The following is a 13,330-nucleotide window of genomic DNA, read 5'->3' as shown; positions in this document are numbered from 1 at the left end:
TCGCTGCTGAGAGCTCTTTGCTACGGTGTTAATGTGCTTTATTTCGAGTATACACTAGTTTGTAACCCAATTATCAAGTCTCATCTGATCTGTTGCTATTCATTGAGGAGCTCATTCAGACTTCAAGCCACCCATGCATTAAACCATAGGTTATTTTTAACTATGGTTAATATGAAGTGTGGACCAGGCCATTAACTCCCTAGCATTCCAAGGAACAGTGTTCTCTCTTAAAAGTAAATGTTTTGCGATCTATTTGTTCAACATCAAATGACATCTGGCCATACTACCAGTTTATAACAAATCTTTACTAGTTTTTGTCCCTTATTAATATCTGTAGTAAAGATATACAAATCACAGCTGCAGATTAGATACCAGGCTAAGTTGAAGGTGCGGGTACTGGTGTTGAAAACCCTATACAACTTGGGACCAGGATACCTAAAAGATCTATCCCCAATATACCCAACCTATCACTGAGTTCTGCAGGAGAGGGCATCCTGCAAATGCCATCTTATCAGGAGGTCTGTGCCACACAATGTCAGAATCAGGCCTTTAATGTCAGAATCAGAGTCCGAACATGGACTTGGACTCAATGGCCTTATAGGCCCCTTCCATCTCTACTATTCTATAAATTCAATTCAGTTTGCAGTTAAAGACAAACGTACCTAATCTGCACTTTCAAAAACAGTACAGAACTAAAACACAGCCATCCATTGAAATTCACACTTCTCCAACTTTTGCAATGCAGTTCTCCAGACAAGTACTGTGTGCAAAAGTTCATCTACTGGGGTAAAGTGTGCACAACTATCAGGGTTGGCTCCAGGCATGCCGGGGCCCTTGGGCATCTGAATAAGGGGATAAATTTAGACAATGGCTAATACACATTTTAAAATATGAAGATACAAGTTTAGATGTGCACAAAAAATAGTTACTGTATGTGTTGTTGTTACATTTAGTGTGGATTGATAAAACAAATCATGGAGTGGGGGAAGAGAGAAGGCAGGCAGGGCTAGTAGGAGAATCTTTTTATTTCTCTTTTTATTTTTTCCAAGCTGCACATTTCCCCATGATGGATTTTTGTTGGATCAGGAACTACATGCTTAAATTGGATGCACATTCAAATAAATTCATATTAGAGTGTGGGTGGTCCTTGTCCACACTGTATTGCTTGCAAATGGAATAGGCCATCCAAATGAGTTTCCACCTGAGGGTGTGCATTTGGGTGTGCATCTGAGTGAGCGTTCCACTGAAAGCAATGCAGTACAGATAAACAAGAAGACCACTGCTCAAGCAGAGAGGCTCTAACTGGTTGCATATATAGGGGAGGAAAGTCCGGCACTTTGGGTGCATGTTCCTGTTCCCATTTCCATGCATATAAACTATAAGGATGGTTCAGTCTTACAGTTTAAACAACTGCAGTGGAAAGAGAAAATCCGCACAGAGAACACTCAACTTTCCTTTCTGTTTGTTGTTATGTGCCTTCAAGTTAATTACGACTTATGGCGACCCTATGAATCAGTGACCTCCAATAGTATCTGTCGTGAACCACCCTGTTCAGATCTTGTAAATTCAGGTCTGTCGTTTCCTTTATGAAATCAATTCATCTTTTGTTTGGCCTTCCTCTTTTTCTACGCCCTTCTGTTTTCCCAGCATTATTGTCTTTTCTAATGAATCATGTCTTCTTATTATGTGTCCAAAGTATGATAACCTCAGTTTCATCATTTTAGCTTCTAGTGATAGTTCTGGTTTAATTTGTTCTAACACCCAATTATTCTTTCTGTTATGACCCTTTAAACATTTTATCATACACTTTACATGATTCTGTGTGGCACTAGGGTCAGAAAATGCATGCCTCTTGGTCTCAGGCAGGCCACTTGTTTCCCAACAATGTGTTTGTTTAATGGGCATGAGCAGCCCTCATCTTGCCCACCTGGTTTTGGGGGACAGGCAGAGGGAGAATTGTTTTCTGCAAACTTTGGGGCACATTCTCCTCGGTATGCAAGAAAGCACTTCAGCCCTCCCCTTTCCTCAGTTTGCCTCCCAGGGCTGGGCATCAACACATAGCATGGTCTGAAGGCACATGATGCAGCAGACTAAGAAATCTGGTTCTGGTCAGTGTCTGGATGGAAGAGCATCTGGGAGCTCTGTTTACCCCATCTTGAGTTCCATAATGGAAAAAGGTACATTATAAATGAGATATAAATAAATAACCCATGTAAGTGAAGGGAAAAACTGGTTGCCATCTATTTGCATACATACAAATAACTAAGGTTGTAATCCTATGTATGCTTACCTTGGCTTAAGTCCAACTGAATTCATAAGGACTTACTTTCAGATAAGCATTTGTGAGATTGTTCTGTAAAACAGCATATGCAGCAACCAATACCCATAAATGTTATTTCACGCATTGCCAGTACACAATATGCTGCCCACTCACAGAAGATCACAGCCAACTCCTGCATGCCACCATCAGTCAGTACACAATACAATGCCTAATTCATCAACCATGAAATCTAGTAATAGGGTTCGGGGGGGGGTATTGCATAAACTCACTCACTAGCTAACTCACACCACAGCTGAGACCTTAAGCAGGACACTCAAACATGCACAAGAAGTAAAAGCAAATTACCCAAAGTAAATATACTACTGGAGCAGCATTTATCACATGGCATCTACCAGCCAGTATTGTAAATAGGCTAGAGACTATTAATATTAGGCAACTAATAAGTTTAATAACAATAAGCAGTACTAAGTCATACTAAGTCAATTCTGAAAAAAACAATACATTCTAATGGGCTTTCAGCATCAGTCTTTTTAGTATCTCTCTTTCATCCATAAATCTCACCAGCCAATAAACATACACAAAAAATACACAGTACATGCAGGAATACAAACACTCCAGAAATCAACACACACTTTCCAGTGGCTAACCAGGGCAACAAGCACAAAGACACTTTAACATTTAAACAATCAACTTCTTGCCTAACTAATTGCCAGCCTTTTTAATGAATTAACATGTCACATTAGAGCAGCAGGCAAACAGCCACCTGCTCAGCCATGCCCTCCTGAGCAACCATACTGACATCCTGAAGGATACAGGACTTTGCTTACCAGCAAGGCAGCATTCCCCACATGATAATCTCAACCTTTTAACATTTCATAGAGATGAAAAAAGTGGATGTGCAATACCCCTAAACTCTCACACCAAAGATTATTACCCCAAAATTTACCACCACACCTCACTAGACATGATGCTAATTGTGTCTTTGAATTTAATGTGCAGATTTTGAAAAATGTAAACAGCATCGTTACTGAGACTGGAGCAGATATAGAAAGGAAATCCAACTTCTGCAGAAGTCCTGAGGAAAATCCTTCTTCTGATCTGACTTTGGCATTTGGTTTGAGGGCAGGATAGGGAACCTGTGGCTCTCTAGCTGCTGTTGCACTCCAGTTCCCATCAGCCCCACAGCAAATGGTCAGGGATAATGAGTTGTAGTCCAGCAATAACTGGAGGGCCGCAAACTCCACACCCTTACTTTGGAGGGGGTGAGGAGAATCCCACATTGGCACCAATGGGGATTTCCTCCCAATTCAAAAACAAGCTTCAGAGGAGAGATTTTCCCCAGGACCACAGCAGGTGAGGAAGCAGTCATACAGCAGTTCTACACCTGCCTCCTGATAATCATCAGCTTCTCCTCCATCCTCTAATACTTGCATTTTTTTAAAAAAAAACTAACTAACTTGCACATGAAATGCAAGGAGCGATATGACAATGGAACCACTTACCTATGGAGGTGGTAGGCTCCTGTCGGGTATGCTTTAAATTGGATTCCTGCACTGAACAGGAAGTTGGACTCGATGGCCTTACAGGCCTCTTCCTACTCTACTTGTCTATGATTCTATGATGCATATAACCTCATGCCTAGTTTGGCCCTAAACCATGGCAACAAATTGAGCCATTGGACTGTCTATATAGGCAATTATCAAGAAGAAAAGTCAGGACACGTTAAGGCACGTGTGCACGCACCCAAATAAAAAAAGGGAGGGAAAAAACAGAAAGAGATTTACTAGGAGCACTTAGAATATAAGGGTTGTGTCAAATAGGGTAGCTGTTGGGGTGTGTGGTCTCTTTTCCTCTCCTATCACACACACGCAAACACACACACACAGAGGCGGTCTCTTTCTCGCCTCACCTCGCCTACAGTCACAGTAGCCCCAGTCGACCCTGCCACGGCTGTTCCGGTAGAAGCACCAGGGCCTGCTCCTGCCGTCGGGGTTCCTGCAGAAGTTGCGCTGTCCGCGCAGCCCTCTACCCTGAGGCGTCTTCTCCAAGAAGGCAGGCACGTCCGCCCAGGGCAGGCATTCCGCGCCGAACTCCGTCACGTTGACGAAGCGCCCGCTGCCTCGGGGGCAGCCGCCGGCGGGCTGCTGGTGCTGGAGCGGCAGAGACGGCGGGGAGCGCGGCTGAGGGTGTGCAAAGCCCCAAGGGGCGACAGGAAAAGAAGGCGAGGATGAGCGACCCGGCTCGGGACGGCCCAGCTCAGGGAGCGTCCCTAAGGCGGCCGCCGCCAGCAGCACGCGGGCGAATGTCATGGTGCCAGCCCAGCTCGCTTTGGTCCATCGCCCCTCGGCTCTCGCGCCCTGACTGGGAAAGGAGAGGGCGGGGCCGCGCCGCGTCCCACTAATCCTCTCCCACCCCCCAGCGGGGGAGCGCGGCACTCATCCACCGCCTCCGTCCTCGCGCTCGTAGACTGAGGAAATCCACGGAAATCGGTCATGACAAACTTGTCCCGCTGAGGGACAAGACAGGGTGGGACTCTGCTGACCATTGATCCAACCCATGACCATCTTCATCTGTTGGAACCAGACGTAGTCGTAGAGTAAATCCGCGGAAATCAATGGGCCTTAACTTAGTCACGACTGGTTCCATTGATTTCAAGGCATCTCCTGTGAGTATACTTAAATCTGGATCCAACCATTATTAGTAAGAGTATTAGCACTATCGATCCGTTCACAGCGCAACTCTAAGCAGGTTTACTCAAACGTCTGCGCTATTGAGTTCAAGGGAATGTACTTCCTGGTAAAGTGCATTTAGGATTTGCAACTTCCCCCTTTAGAAATGTTCCTCTCCCCCAATCCCAGTTTGGAAGGTTCACATATGCGGCTTTCAGAGTTTTGTATCCCCGGCAGCAAAGACGCTGGCCAAGCGTTTCCACCCCAAAACTGCATCTGCACGCTGGAGAAAAAACTCGCTGCTTGCATTTCTGCCTGTCCAGGATCTGTTAGTTAAACTAAGGTTTGATCGACACCCCTTCGCGCGGGTGGGCTAGCTGGCAACCCCACCATTTTCCGACACGGATCCTCAGATATGACATGTATACGCTGGAAGCTGGTTGTGGTGATTACTCGGGGAGGCCAAGCGCTTTGCACGCGCTCAGGAGACGAATGAGAAGCCTGAGCTCCAATACTGAAGGGGAGGGAAGTGTTGGAGACGAAGTCCCAGAGACTTTTCTGCCTCCAAATGAATCCTGAAAATTACCAGGGAGCGGGAAACGTTCAGACTGGAGAGGTGAACAGGGCCACTTCAAGCTACGGGCAGGACCAGAGAGTAGCGGACTTCAGCCGGGACAAGGGACCTAAAGTCGTTTGGTGGGTGGACTGGAGGGGGAATCTCGGCCAACCGGGAAGCCTTCCGCGTGCGCGTTTAGGAACGGGGACGCGCTGCTGCCATGCTGCGAACCGGGGCATACGAGCCCATTGACATCAACCGGGGCCGGACTCTCCGGGAAGAAGAGCGACCCGAGCGGCATCGGTTGGCAAAGAGTCGGACTTGCACGTGCATCTCCTTCATAATCCTTAGGAGGGAGGGGGGAGTTGGCAGCCTTCCCTGGATAAAGGGATCCCCTCCCCGCGGCCCTGACTTGATAGGTTAAAAAATCGAGACGTCAGGCAGCTTTCTAGGCCGCTGGTTTCCTTTCTGCAGCAGCCTTCATTTCCCTCTTTCTCAAAGCAACCAGCTTCAATCTGCGGCTAAGTCCAGCTACCGCTGAAGGCACGTGACTTTGGGAGCGGGAGATCTTGGGCACGCCTGCGCAGCGAGAACAAAACATCCCAGGACTAGCGGGGCTTGAGGAACGGGGGCGTGTCTGCGCTGTGTTTTCGTTTCTGTGCCTCGTGTGGTGCTCAGAGGTGCGGTTCTCCATTGACGCTTTTCAGCTTGTTTAATAAGAACCGCCTGCCTTCTCCGGGCCAGGAATGTGCTGCGCTGTAAGCCGATGGGACCTCACCACAGAAAACTACTCTCCCATCTACAGGATGGGATGGGATTAGGAAGGAGCTACTTACTATGGGCCCAGCCTACCTAGTTATTATTTTTCCATTTTAGGGTGGTCTTCAATGCAAGCCTTATTCAGAGTAGGCCCATTGAAGTTAATAGACATGACTAACTTATTGATTTCAATCTTGCTACTTTAGTTGAATACAACCCTTAGTGTTTAGCCTTTAGCTAGTTCTAAATAATAGAAATATTTAGAAGAGTAACTTTCAGCTCATATTTATGTTAAATAGACCACAGCATGCTCCAGAATACCTCAGATTTTTTAAATTGTATGTTTGTATGGATCACCTCATAGCCAGGGTACTTAAAGAAGAATGATGGCGAGCCACAATTTGATGTAAAGTGTTGGGTGCATCAAAGTTTCTGTGGTTGGTCTATCCTTACTTGGGATACAATTCCACCTCTGACCACGCTCCTAGGCTGTGCACACTCCCATTTACTCTGCACCCAATGTGCTCCCATTACGGGTTTGGGAAGCAGTGTACACACAACATTATTCACAATTCATATATTTCCTTTTTCTAGTGTTTCTTATGAAATACTGTGTTTCGATGCATTTTCTCCAAATTAATTTGAGGAAACATTGAGGGGAAAAAGACCTAGCAGCATTTTAAGCTAGTAATGTGTACAAACTAGACACATTAGATGGGAAATCCATTGGAATCAACAGAAAATGTAAAATATTTAGGATCAGGGCATTAGTTCCCCAAGCCACTTCCTCCACAGTAAATAAAGACCCGTTGGAGTTAATGCAATTACACCAGACAAAGCAGTTTCATGGTTTGTCTTTATAATGTAATTCCAGTTTAGACACATTCATTCCCATTCATAATCTATGTCATTCAGTTTCTCTTTCATTGTTTTCAGTGGTTATTCCAGATGCTGCTCTCTCTTTCAATTACTCTGTGGTTTTTATGCCATTCATTTTAGTCTGTTAGTGTGTTCCCCACATACCAAGATCCTTACATCAGATTCCACAATGACTGAAGATGCCTGGATCCAGGACTGTGGATGTGCTGGCAACTTATCTCTTACTATATCTCTGTCTAATATAGTAGTTTTAAATAATTGTATTATAAAGTTAGGCATCCACATTTAAGCTTTTCACAGCACTCTTCTATTCCTTTGTATGGAGTGCCCCTAATCCAGTTACTATCTATGACAAAGCCTCATTGAAATCAATTGAATATTAGCGCATGTTTCTTAATTTCAGTGGGACTTGGAAAAACTTCCCAGGAGGATCCCTCCGCCTGTGCAGCTCTGAGACAGGCTCCCGTCTTGGATGAAACTTTTTCAGTTTTAAATCCAGTCAGAAGGGTATTTTTTGACTGGGGATAATTTCTTCCGGGTAAGGAAGAAACATGAGATTTCCCACACAGCTTTGTTGTGATTGTTGGAGACTGGAATTCGTCAGAATTATCTGTGAAAGAAGGGCTTCCAGCAGCTCGAACGGAGCGAGGATTTCTAGCTAGCTCAGCTGAATAAGTGACCCGTTTTTTTTCTTTAAAGAAAAATGGACTAACAGGCAAGTATCCTCCTGTCTACGCTTATTACTTTCTTATCTATACAGCTAAAGAGATTTGTCAGAGAATCAGCAATTAAGAAAACCTGGGTGAGCCAAAACTTTCCTTCTCTTTTACTCACGGAACTAAGGTGGAAGAAAATAAAAATAGCCTATCTTTTTTTTATTGCAAAAAGCTGACATGGAAAATAGCATTATAAAGATTTCAACGGATGAGGGGTTTCTGATTGGAAGAGAAAAGAAAAATCTTTTTGATTTATAAGACTTTTGTGTAATAAATGTCTGGGACTATTTTTTCTGATCTACTTTTTTTTTTTTGATGAATCTGCTCATTCTTTCTGCTACTAGTTAATTGGACGCTGTGAACTAAAGCTGTTTTTGCACTTCTGGGCATATAAGAGATAAGGGCTGTCTAGAGTGTGACGTCAGTTGGTTTGAAAGATTAACTCCTTTGTAACTGGATAAAGAAATAAACTGCTCTTTGCTTGGGACATTGAAAATTGAAGGAGTTTTGTTCCTTTGGCTTTAAGAATGACAATTAAGAAGATCATGGATGTACAAGAAGGGACTTTATCTTTAGACATGTTTCAGAAAATAATGAATGGGACTAAGTCAATAAAACAAGAACTGAGAAATAATAGTCCAGTGTGGAGAATTGAATTTGATGAAATGAGACAGGAGCTGAAAGAAATTCAGGATTCTATGAGAAAGGAGAATAAAGATAGATCTGGAAAACCAAAAAAGGATGAAAGAGAAATTAAAGGCAAGGTTCAAACTATGGAGATTGGATTAAATATGGACATGGAAAAATATTTGGATTTCCTGGCTGTGATGGATCCTGGAGACAAATATTACGGTTTGGAACTCAGCGCTGTCCCTGAAGGAATTGAAGAGATTGGAGATAAAGATATTATCGGTTCAAAAAAATTCCTGGACTGGAAGGATTTGATGGAACTTGAAATGGAGAAAGTTAACAGAATTAATCCCTGTTTTGTGTCAATGGAAAAATCTTCAAGAGATGTGCTAGTGTATCATGTAAAAAAGAGGAACAGAGTTGCGGCTTTGCAACAATACTTCAGTGATACGTTCGGAATTGATGGCAAGAAAATATTTGGGATAAAGGAAATTCCTATCAGACTCTTATTATATGACTATGACAGCAAGATTATTTGGTGCGTAAAGATGGAAGATGGAAGATGGAACCAATATGGATAATGGAAGAAGAGCGATTTGAAATTACTGGACTTAGTAGACTTGATGAGTTGGATTAATTGACATGTTTATCTAGAAAAAAAATTGATGGACATATATCTCAAGGATTGGAAACGTCTCTTTGACTTTTTGTGGAAGAATAAAATGATATGATGTTAATGAGATTTGAAACCAATTAAGATAACCGCTGGAGGAAGGTGATTTTATAATCTATTAAGAGACAGGCTTGTTATATATTATAGATTTATAGCTGAACTACGACAAATCGGAAGTCAATACTTTTATATATTTTTTTCTTTTTTATTGTATTAGTTATTGATTTGTGTTTTTTCTTTTTGTATTGTTTTGGTTTTGAAAATTTGAATAAAAATTAATTGAAAAAAAGTATTTCAGTGGGACTTGCAGGTTGATCCTATGTGCATTTAATGGGATACACTCCCCGGGTAAAGTATGCACAGGACTGCAGCCTTGAAGCACAAACTTAAACATGTTTACATAGAAGTAAATGCCACTTTGTTCAACAGAGCATACTCCCTGATAATTGTCCTTTGGAATGAAGCCATAGTCATGACTAACTTTAGCTGGATTGGAGAAAGGAATTTCAAAATTTTGGTTATGAATATATGAATTGTTTTCTCTTGTTTCTTTTAGCACCAGCAAAAAGTATCCCATGACAGCTCTCTAAATTACTTCAAAAACAATTATAGTTTACAACAGTAAGACCTACATATATTGTTTTGTGCAGATTTATTTCCTGTGAACATGTGTAAATTTTTGAAGAACTATAATCAAGACAAGTCTAATGGAACCTTAACAAATACTTGAGGTAAAACTAAAGAATTAAGGTTGATAGAGTTATGGAAATACTCAGTGTAAATTTAATAAAACACATAAAAAATACAATGAAAAAGAATATAAAAGATATAGTATACAAAAATCAAACATTGACAAACATAATACTGTAATCTTCAAAAATGTGTAACAAAGACAATATACATCATAAAGAATGTTTCTGGTATGTACAAATTTTGTTCAGATGGTCCATTTCTTTTATGAAGAAAAGAGAAATATGTTTTTTGTTAGAAAAGTCCAGCCAGACGCGTTTTGACAATGATGTCTTTTTCAATGGCCTGAAGTTAAACAAATACATAATACAATGTTTTTATATCTTTTTTTACAAAAATATAAAATGGTTTTTTAAATAAAAAAAAGTAAATATAATATGAAATATACATACTACTAATATGACTTTCAGCAAAAATTGAATATATTACGATATCCAAGGAAATTACTGATATGACTTCAACAAAAATTAAATATAATACAATATCCAAGGAAATCTGTAAAATATATGTACAAAAATAAACAGAAGCAAAAATGCAAAATTATCAAACAGTAAAGATACATAAGAAGAAAAATATTTTTTTAAAAAAACTTACATGACATTCACTTCTTTAGACACTGTAACTTGGTACTAGTCTTCAAGAAAAAGTTAACTGAGCCAATGCTCTTTTAATACAAATTAGGGCCCAAAAGCTGTGTGGCTTTTGTAAATTAGTCAGCTTCAAAACATCTGTGTTATGTATTCTTAAAGGCATATGACACTGAGTAATACTACTAACTAAACTTATTGAAAAGAACCAAACAGGTGCTGGATATATTGCACTCAACAAATATGTTGCTGCTCAGCAACTAAGTCAGAAGGAAATATTACTTTTTAACATAAAATTATAAAATATGTCCTCCTTGTAAGGAGAAAAGTGTAAATTTATAAAATGGGTAGCCAACTAATTTCTTCATTAAGACCATATGGACTTAAGGTTTTTAAAGTGTGGATCCAAAATAGCTCCCTCCTTAACAAAAAATTATTCAGAATTTTTCCTCTTCCTTTACCTTTTTCTATTATCCAAAATTTTAATTCTGATTCACTATGGCCCTGGTCAATGAAATGATTGACTAAGGGGGCACTGTGTCTCATATTTCTGATGCAACTTTTATGTTCACATATCCTAATCCTAATTTTCCTAGTGGTCATACCAACATAGGAGAGGTTACATGGACATGTGATACCATAAATGACTCCTTGAGTATTGCAGTTAAAAAATTCTTTAACATAGAATTTTCTATTTTTAAGCATATTAGAAAAATGTGTATTCTTGTTGTTGTTATTACATACACTACAGTGGCCACATGGAAAATTGCCTACTGGTGGATTAGATACAAGAGAAGAGATTATGGTCTTTTTGAAGAATTTTTGAAGAAGCCAGGAATTTGTTAGTCCATTTGAGCTGGCTTTACACCTTCATTGTTTTTAATGGAGATAACTGCAAGCAGCCAAGACTTACTGCTTTTCATTCCAAGGTTAGTGGTGCAGTTAGGTCATTTTAGAATTGGTGATGCCAAAGGAGCAATGAAACTTTGGGGATGCTGAGTCCTTGATGTTTGATCAGATTCACCTGATTCTTGGCTAACTTGCAGTGGACTAATAAGCAGTAGCTAGAACAGCTTAAGATCAAGATGAAACAGCTTAAATGTCCATGTTGTTTTGCTGTTGCCAGGGGGTGTAATGTTATATTTATTGTAATGAAATGTTATTCTGTGTGTTATAATTTGCTATTACATTGCTGGTTGCTGCTGTTAATGACATTGTTTTGCAGTTGTTGATTTTGTGATGTATTGCTGTTCTTGTTGTAAGCCACTTTGAGCATGATTTGTTTGTGGAAAGGCAGCATACAAATAAAGTAATAATGATGGTGGTGATGATCCCATCATTCCTGACCATGGGTCATACTGACAGGCTGATGAGAACTCAAATCCAAAACATCTGGATGGTACCATGTTAGATAGCCATGATCTAGATATAATTAATCCTATCCAAGAGAGTCTGGAGTTGGACAGCAACCACTCATTTTAGCACCTTTCCTACTCTAATTAGTGCCCTAACTAAGCTCCACTGGTCGGACTTGTATCTGAATAAACGTGCATAGAATTTCAGTCCAAGTGAATGATGGAAAGTAACATGAGCGTGACATTAGCAACAGCAGGTATTGAAAGCTTTTCAGTAAATTATTTATTGGGGAAACATTTTAGAAATATTTTATTAAACACAAATTGGCAGGATCTGTTCACAAAATAACCGATAGTAGAGCTTCACATCAAAGCTAAGCATGCTGGAATCTTTCAGGACCCTGTAAATAGCAAGTTCCTCTAGTATAAAGTTGTTACTTTAGAATTAAAATGTTCTTTTGCATAGAAGAAAGAAAATCATTGTTTGCTTCATTACATTACTGACTCATGAAAATAAGAAACTGAAAGGATATTTGAAGAGTTTACCATGCATAAAAACACAATGACAATTCTTTTATTAAAAAGAAATTTAGAGTAATAGAGATATTACAAAATAACTGTTGAAGTTATCTGCTAATTATATTTTCTGGGCATTGTTCTAGAACTTCAAGTATATAATTTGTGTTCAGTAAAGTTTGAAACAATGTGGAAAGACAAAAGACTTGCCTTTATGGAACCTGGTAGTGTAGTGGAAAATTCAGAAGTGCAGGGTCCCTTCACAATAGTCACAGCCACACCCTCTTCAAAGATTTTACAGCTTCCCTGGGCTCCTGCTGGGAGGAAGGGCGGGATATAAATCAATAATAATAACTGTCTAAGATTGTTGAATAATCTGGCCATGTTTGAATACTCCTTTCTGCTTATCGATCCTCATTAATGCCTTATCCCACAACAACAATGAAAGGGGAGGCTATTGGCTACTGAGAAGAGTCTTCTCAATGGCTGACACCTCTTTTCACTCTGATTGGCTTCAGTCAGCAGGAAAGGGCAAGGAAGCATGTTAAAAGACTCTTTTCAGCAGCCAACATACTACCCATTCATGCTGATTGGTTCAGGATGCTGGAGATATAGGGACCCTGCTCGCGGAAAGGTAAGGGGTCTAAGCTCCCAAGACCCTAAACAACTACACTCTTGTAGGAACCAAAAGACAAAGAAACTTTAATACCAAGAATACATCAGAGTAGTATTGAAGGAGACATATCTTACGGATACCAATTAATTTCACATATTTGGGAAATAAGAAATTACTTGGTAAAAGTGCAAACCTATACTTGAGATCTTCTGACTGAGAGGCTATACTGTCTTCATTCTGGGATTTTGCCTGGGCATGTCTTGTCTTATTCCCTGGCCCTGATTTCCAGGCCTCATTCCCACTCCCACTTGATAACTGCCCATGGCTCAGCTCTGACTCAAGC

At 40.5% G+C, this 13,330-nt stretch overlaps 1 protein-coding gene across 2 annotated transcripts in view; it reads right to left on the bottom strand.

The window, feature by feature from the left end:
- The window catches only part of PRSS12 (serine protease 12), a 102,904-nt gene extending 92,357 nt beyond the window's left edge, over window positions 1-10,547 (bottom strand). Inside the window, exon 1 of one of the 2 annotated variants that reach the window (XM_061585274.1) lies at window positions 10,508-10,547. In XM_061585274.1, the coding sequence (XP_061441258.1) occupies window positions 10,508-10,514 (7 nt within the window). In that variant the 5' untranslated portion in view covers window positions 10,515-10,547. Of the gene's footprint in view, window positions 1-4,190; window positions 4,946-10,507 lie in introns of those variants that run through there. The other variant, XM_061585273.1, reaches the window with a different exon arrangement.
- Between the last annotated feature and the right edge of the window lie 2,783 nt (window positions 10,548-13,330).

Source organism: Rhineura floridana, chromosome 9 (genome assembly GCF_030035675.1).
Source record: "Rhineura floridana isolate rRhiFlo1 chromosome 9, rRhiFlo1.hap2, whole genome shotgun sequence".
NCBI classification, from domain to species: Eukaryota; Metazoa; Chordata; class Lepidosauria; order Squamata; family Rhineuridae; genus Rhineura; species Rhineura floridana.
This window is presented reverse-complemented; position numbering and strand designations above follow the sequence as displayed.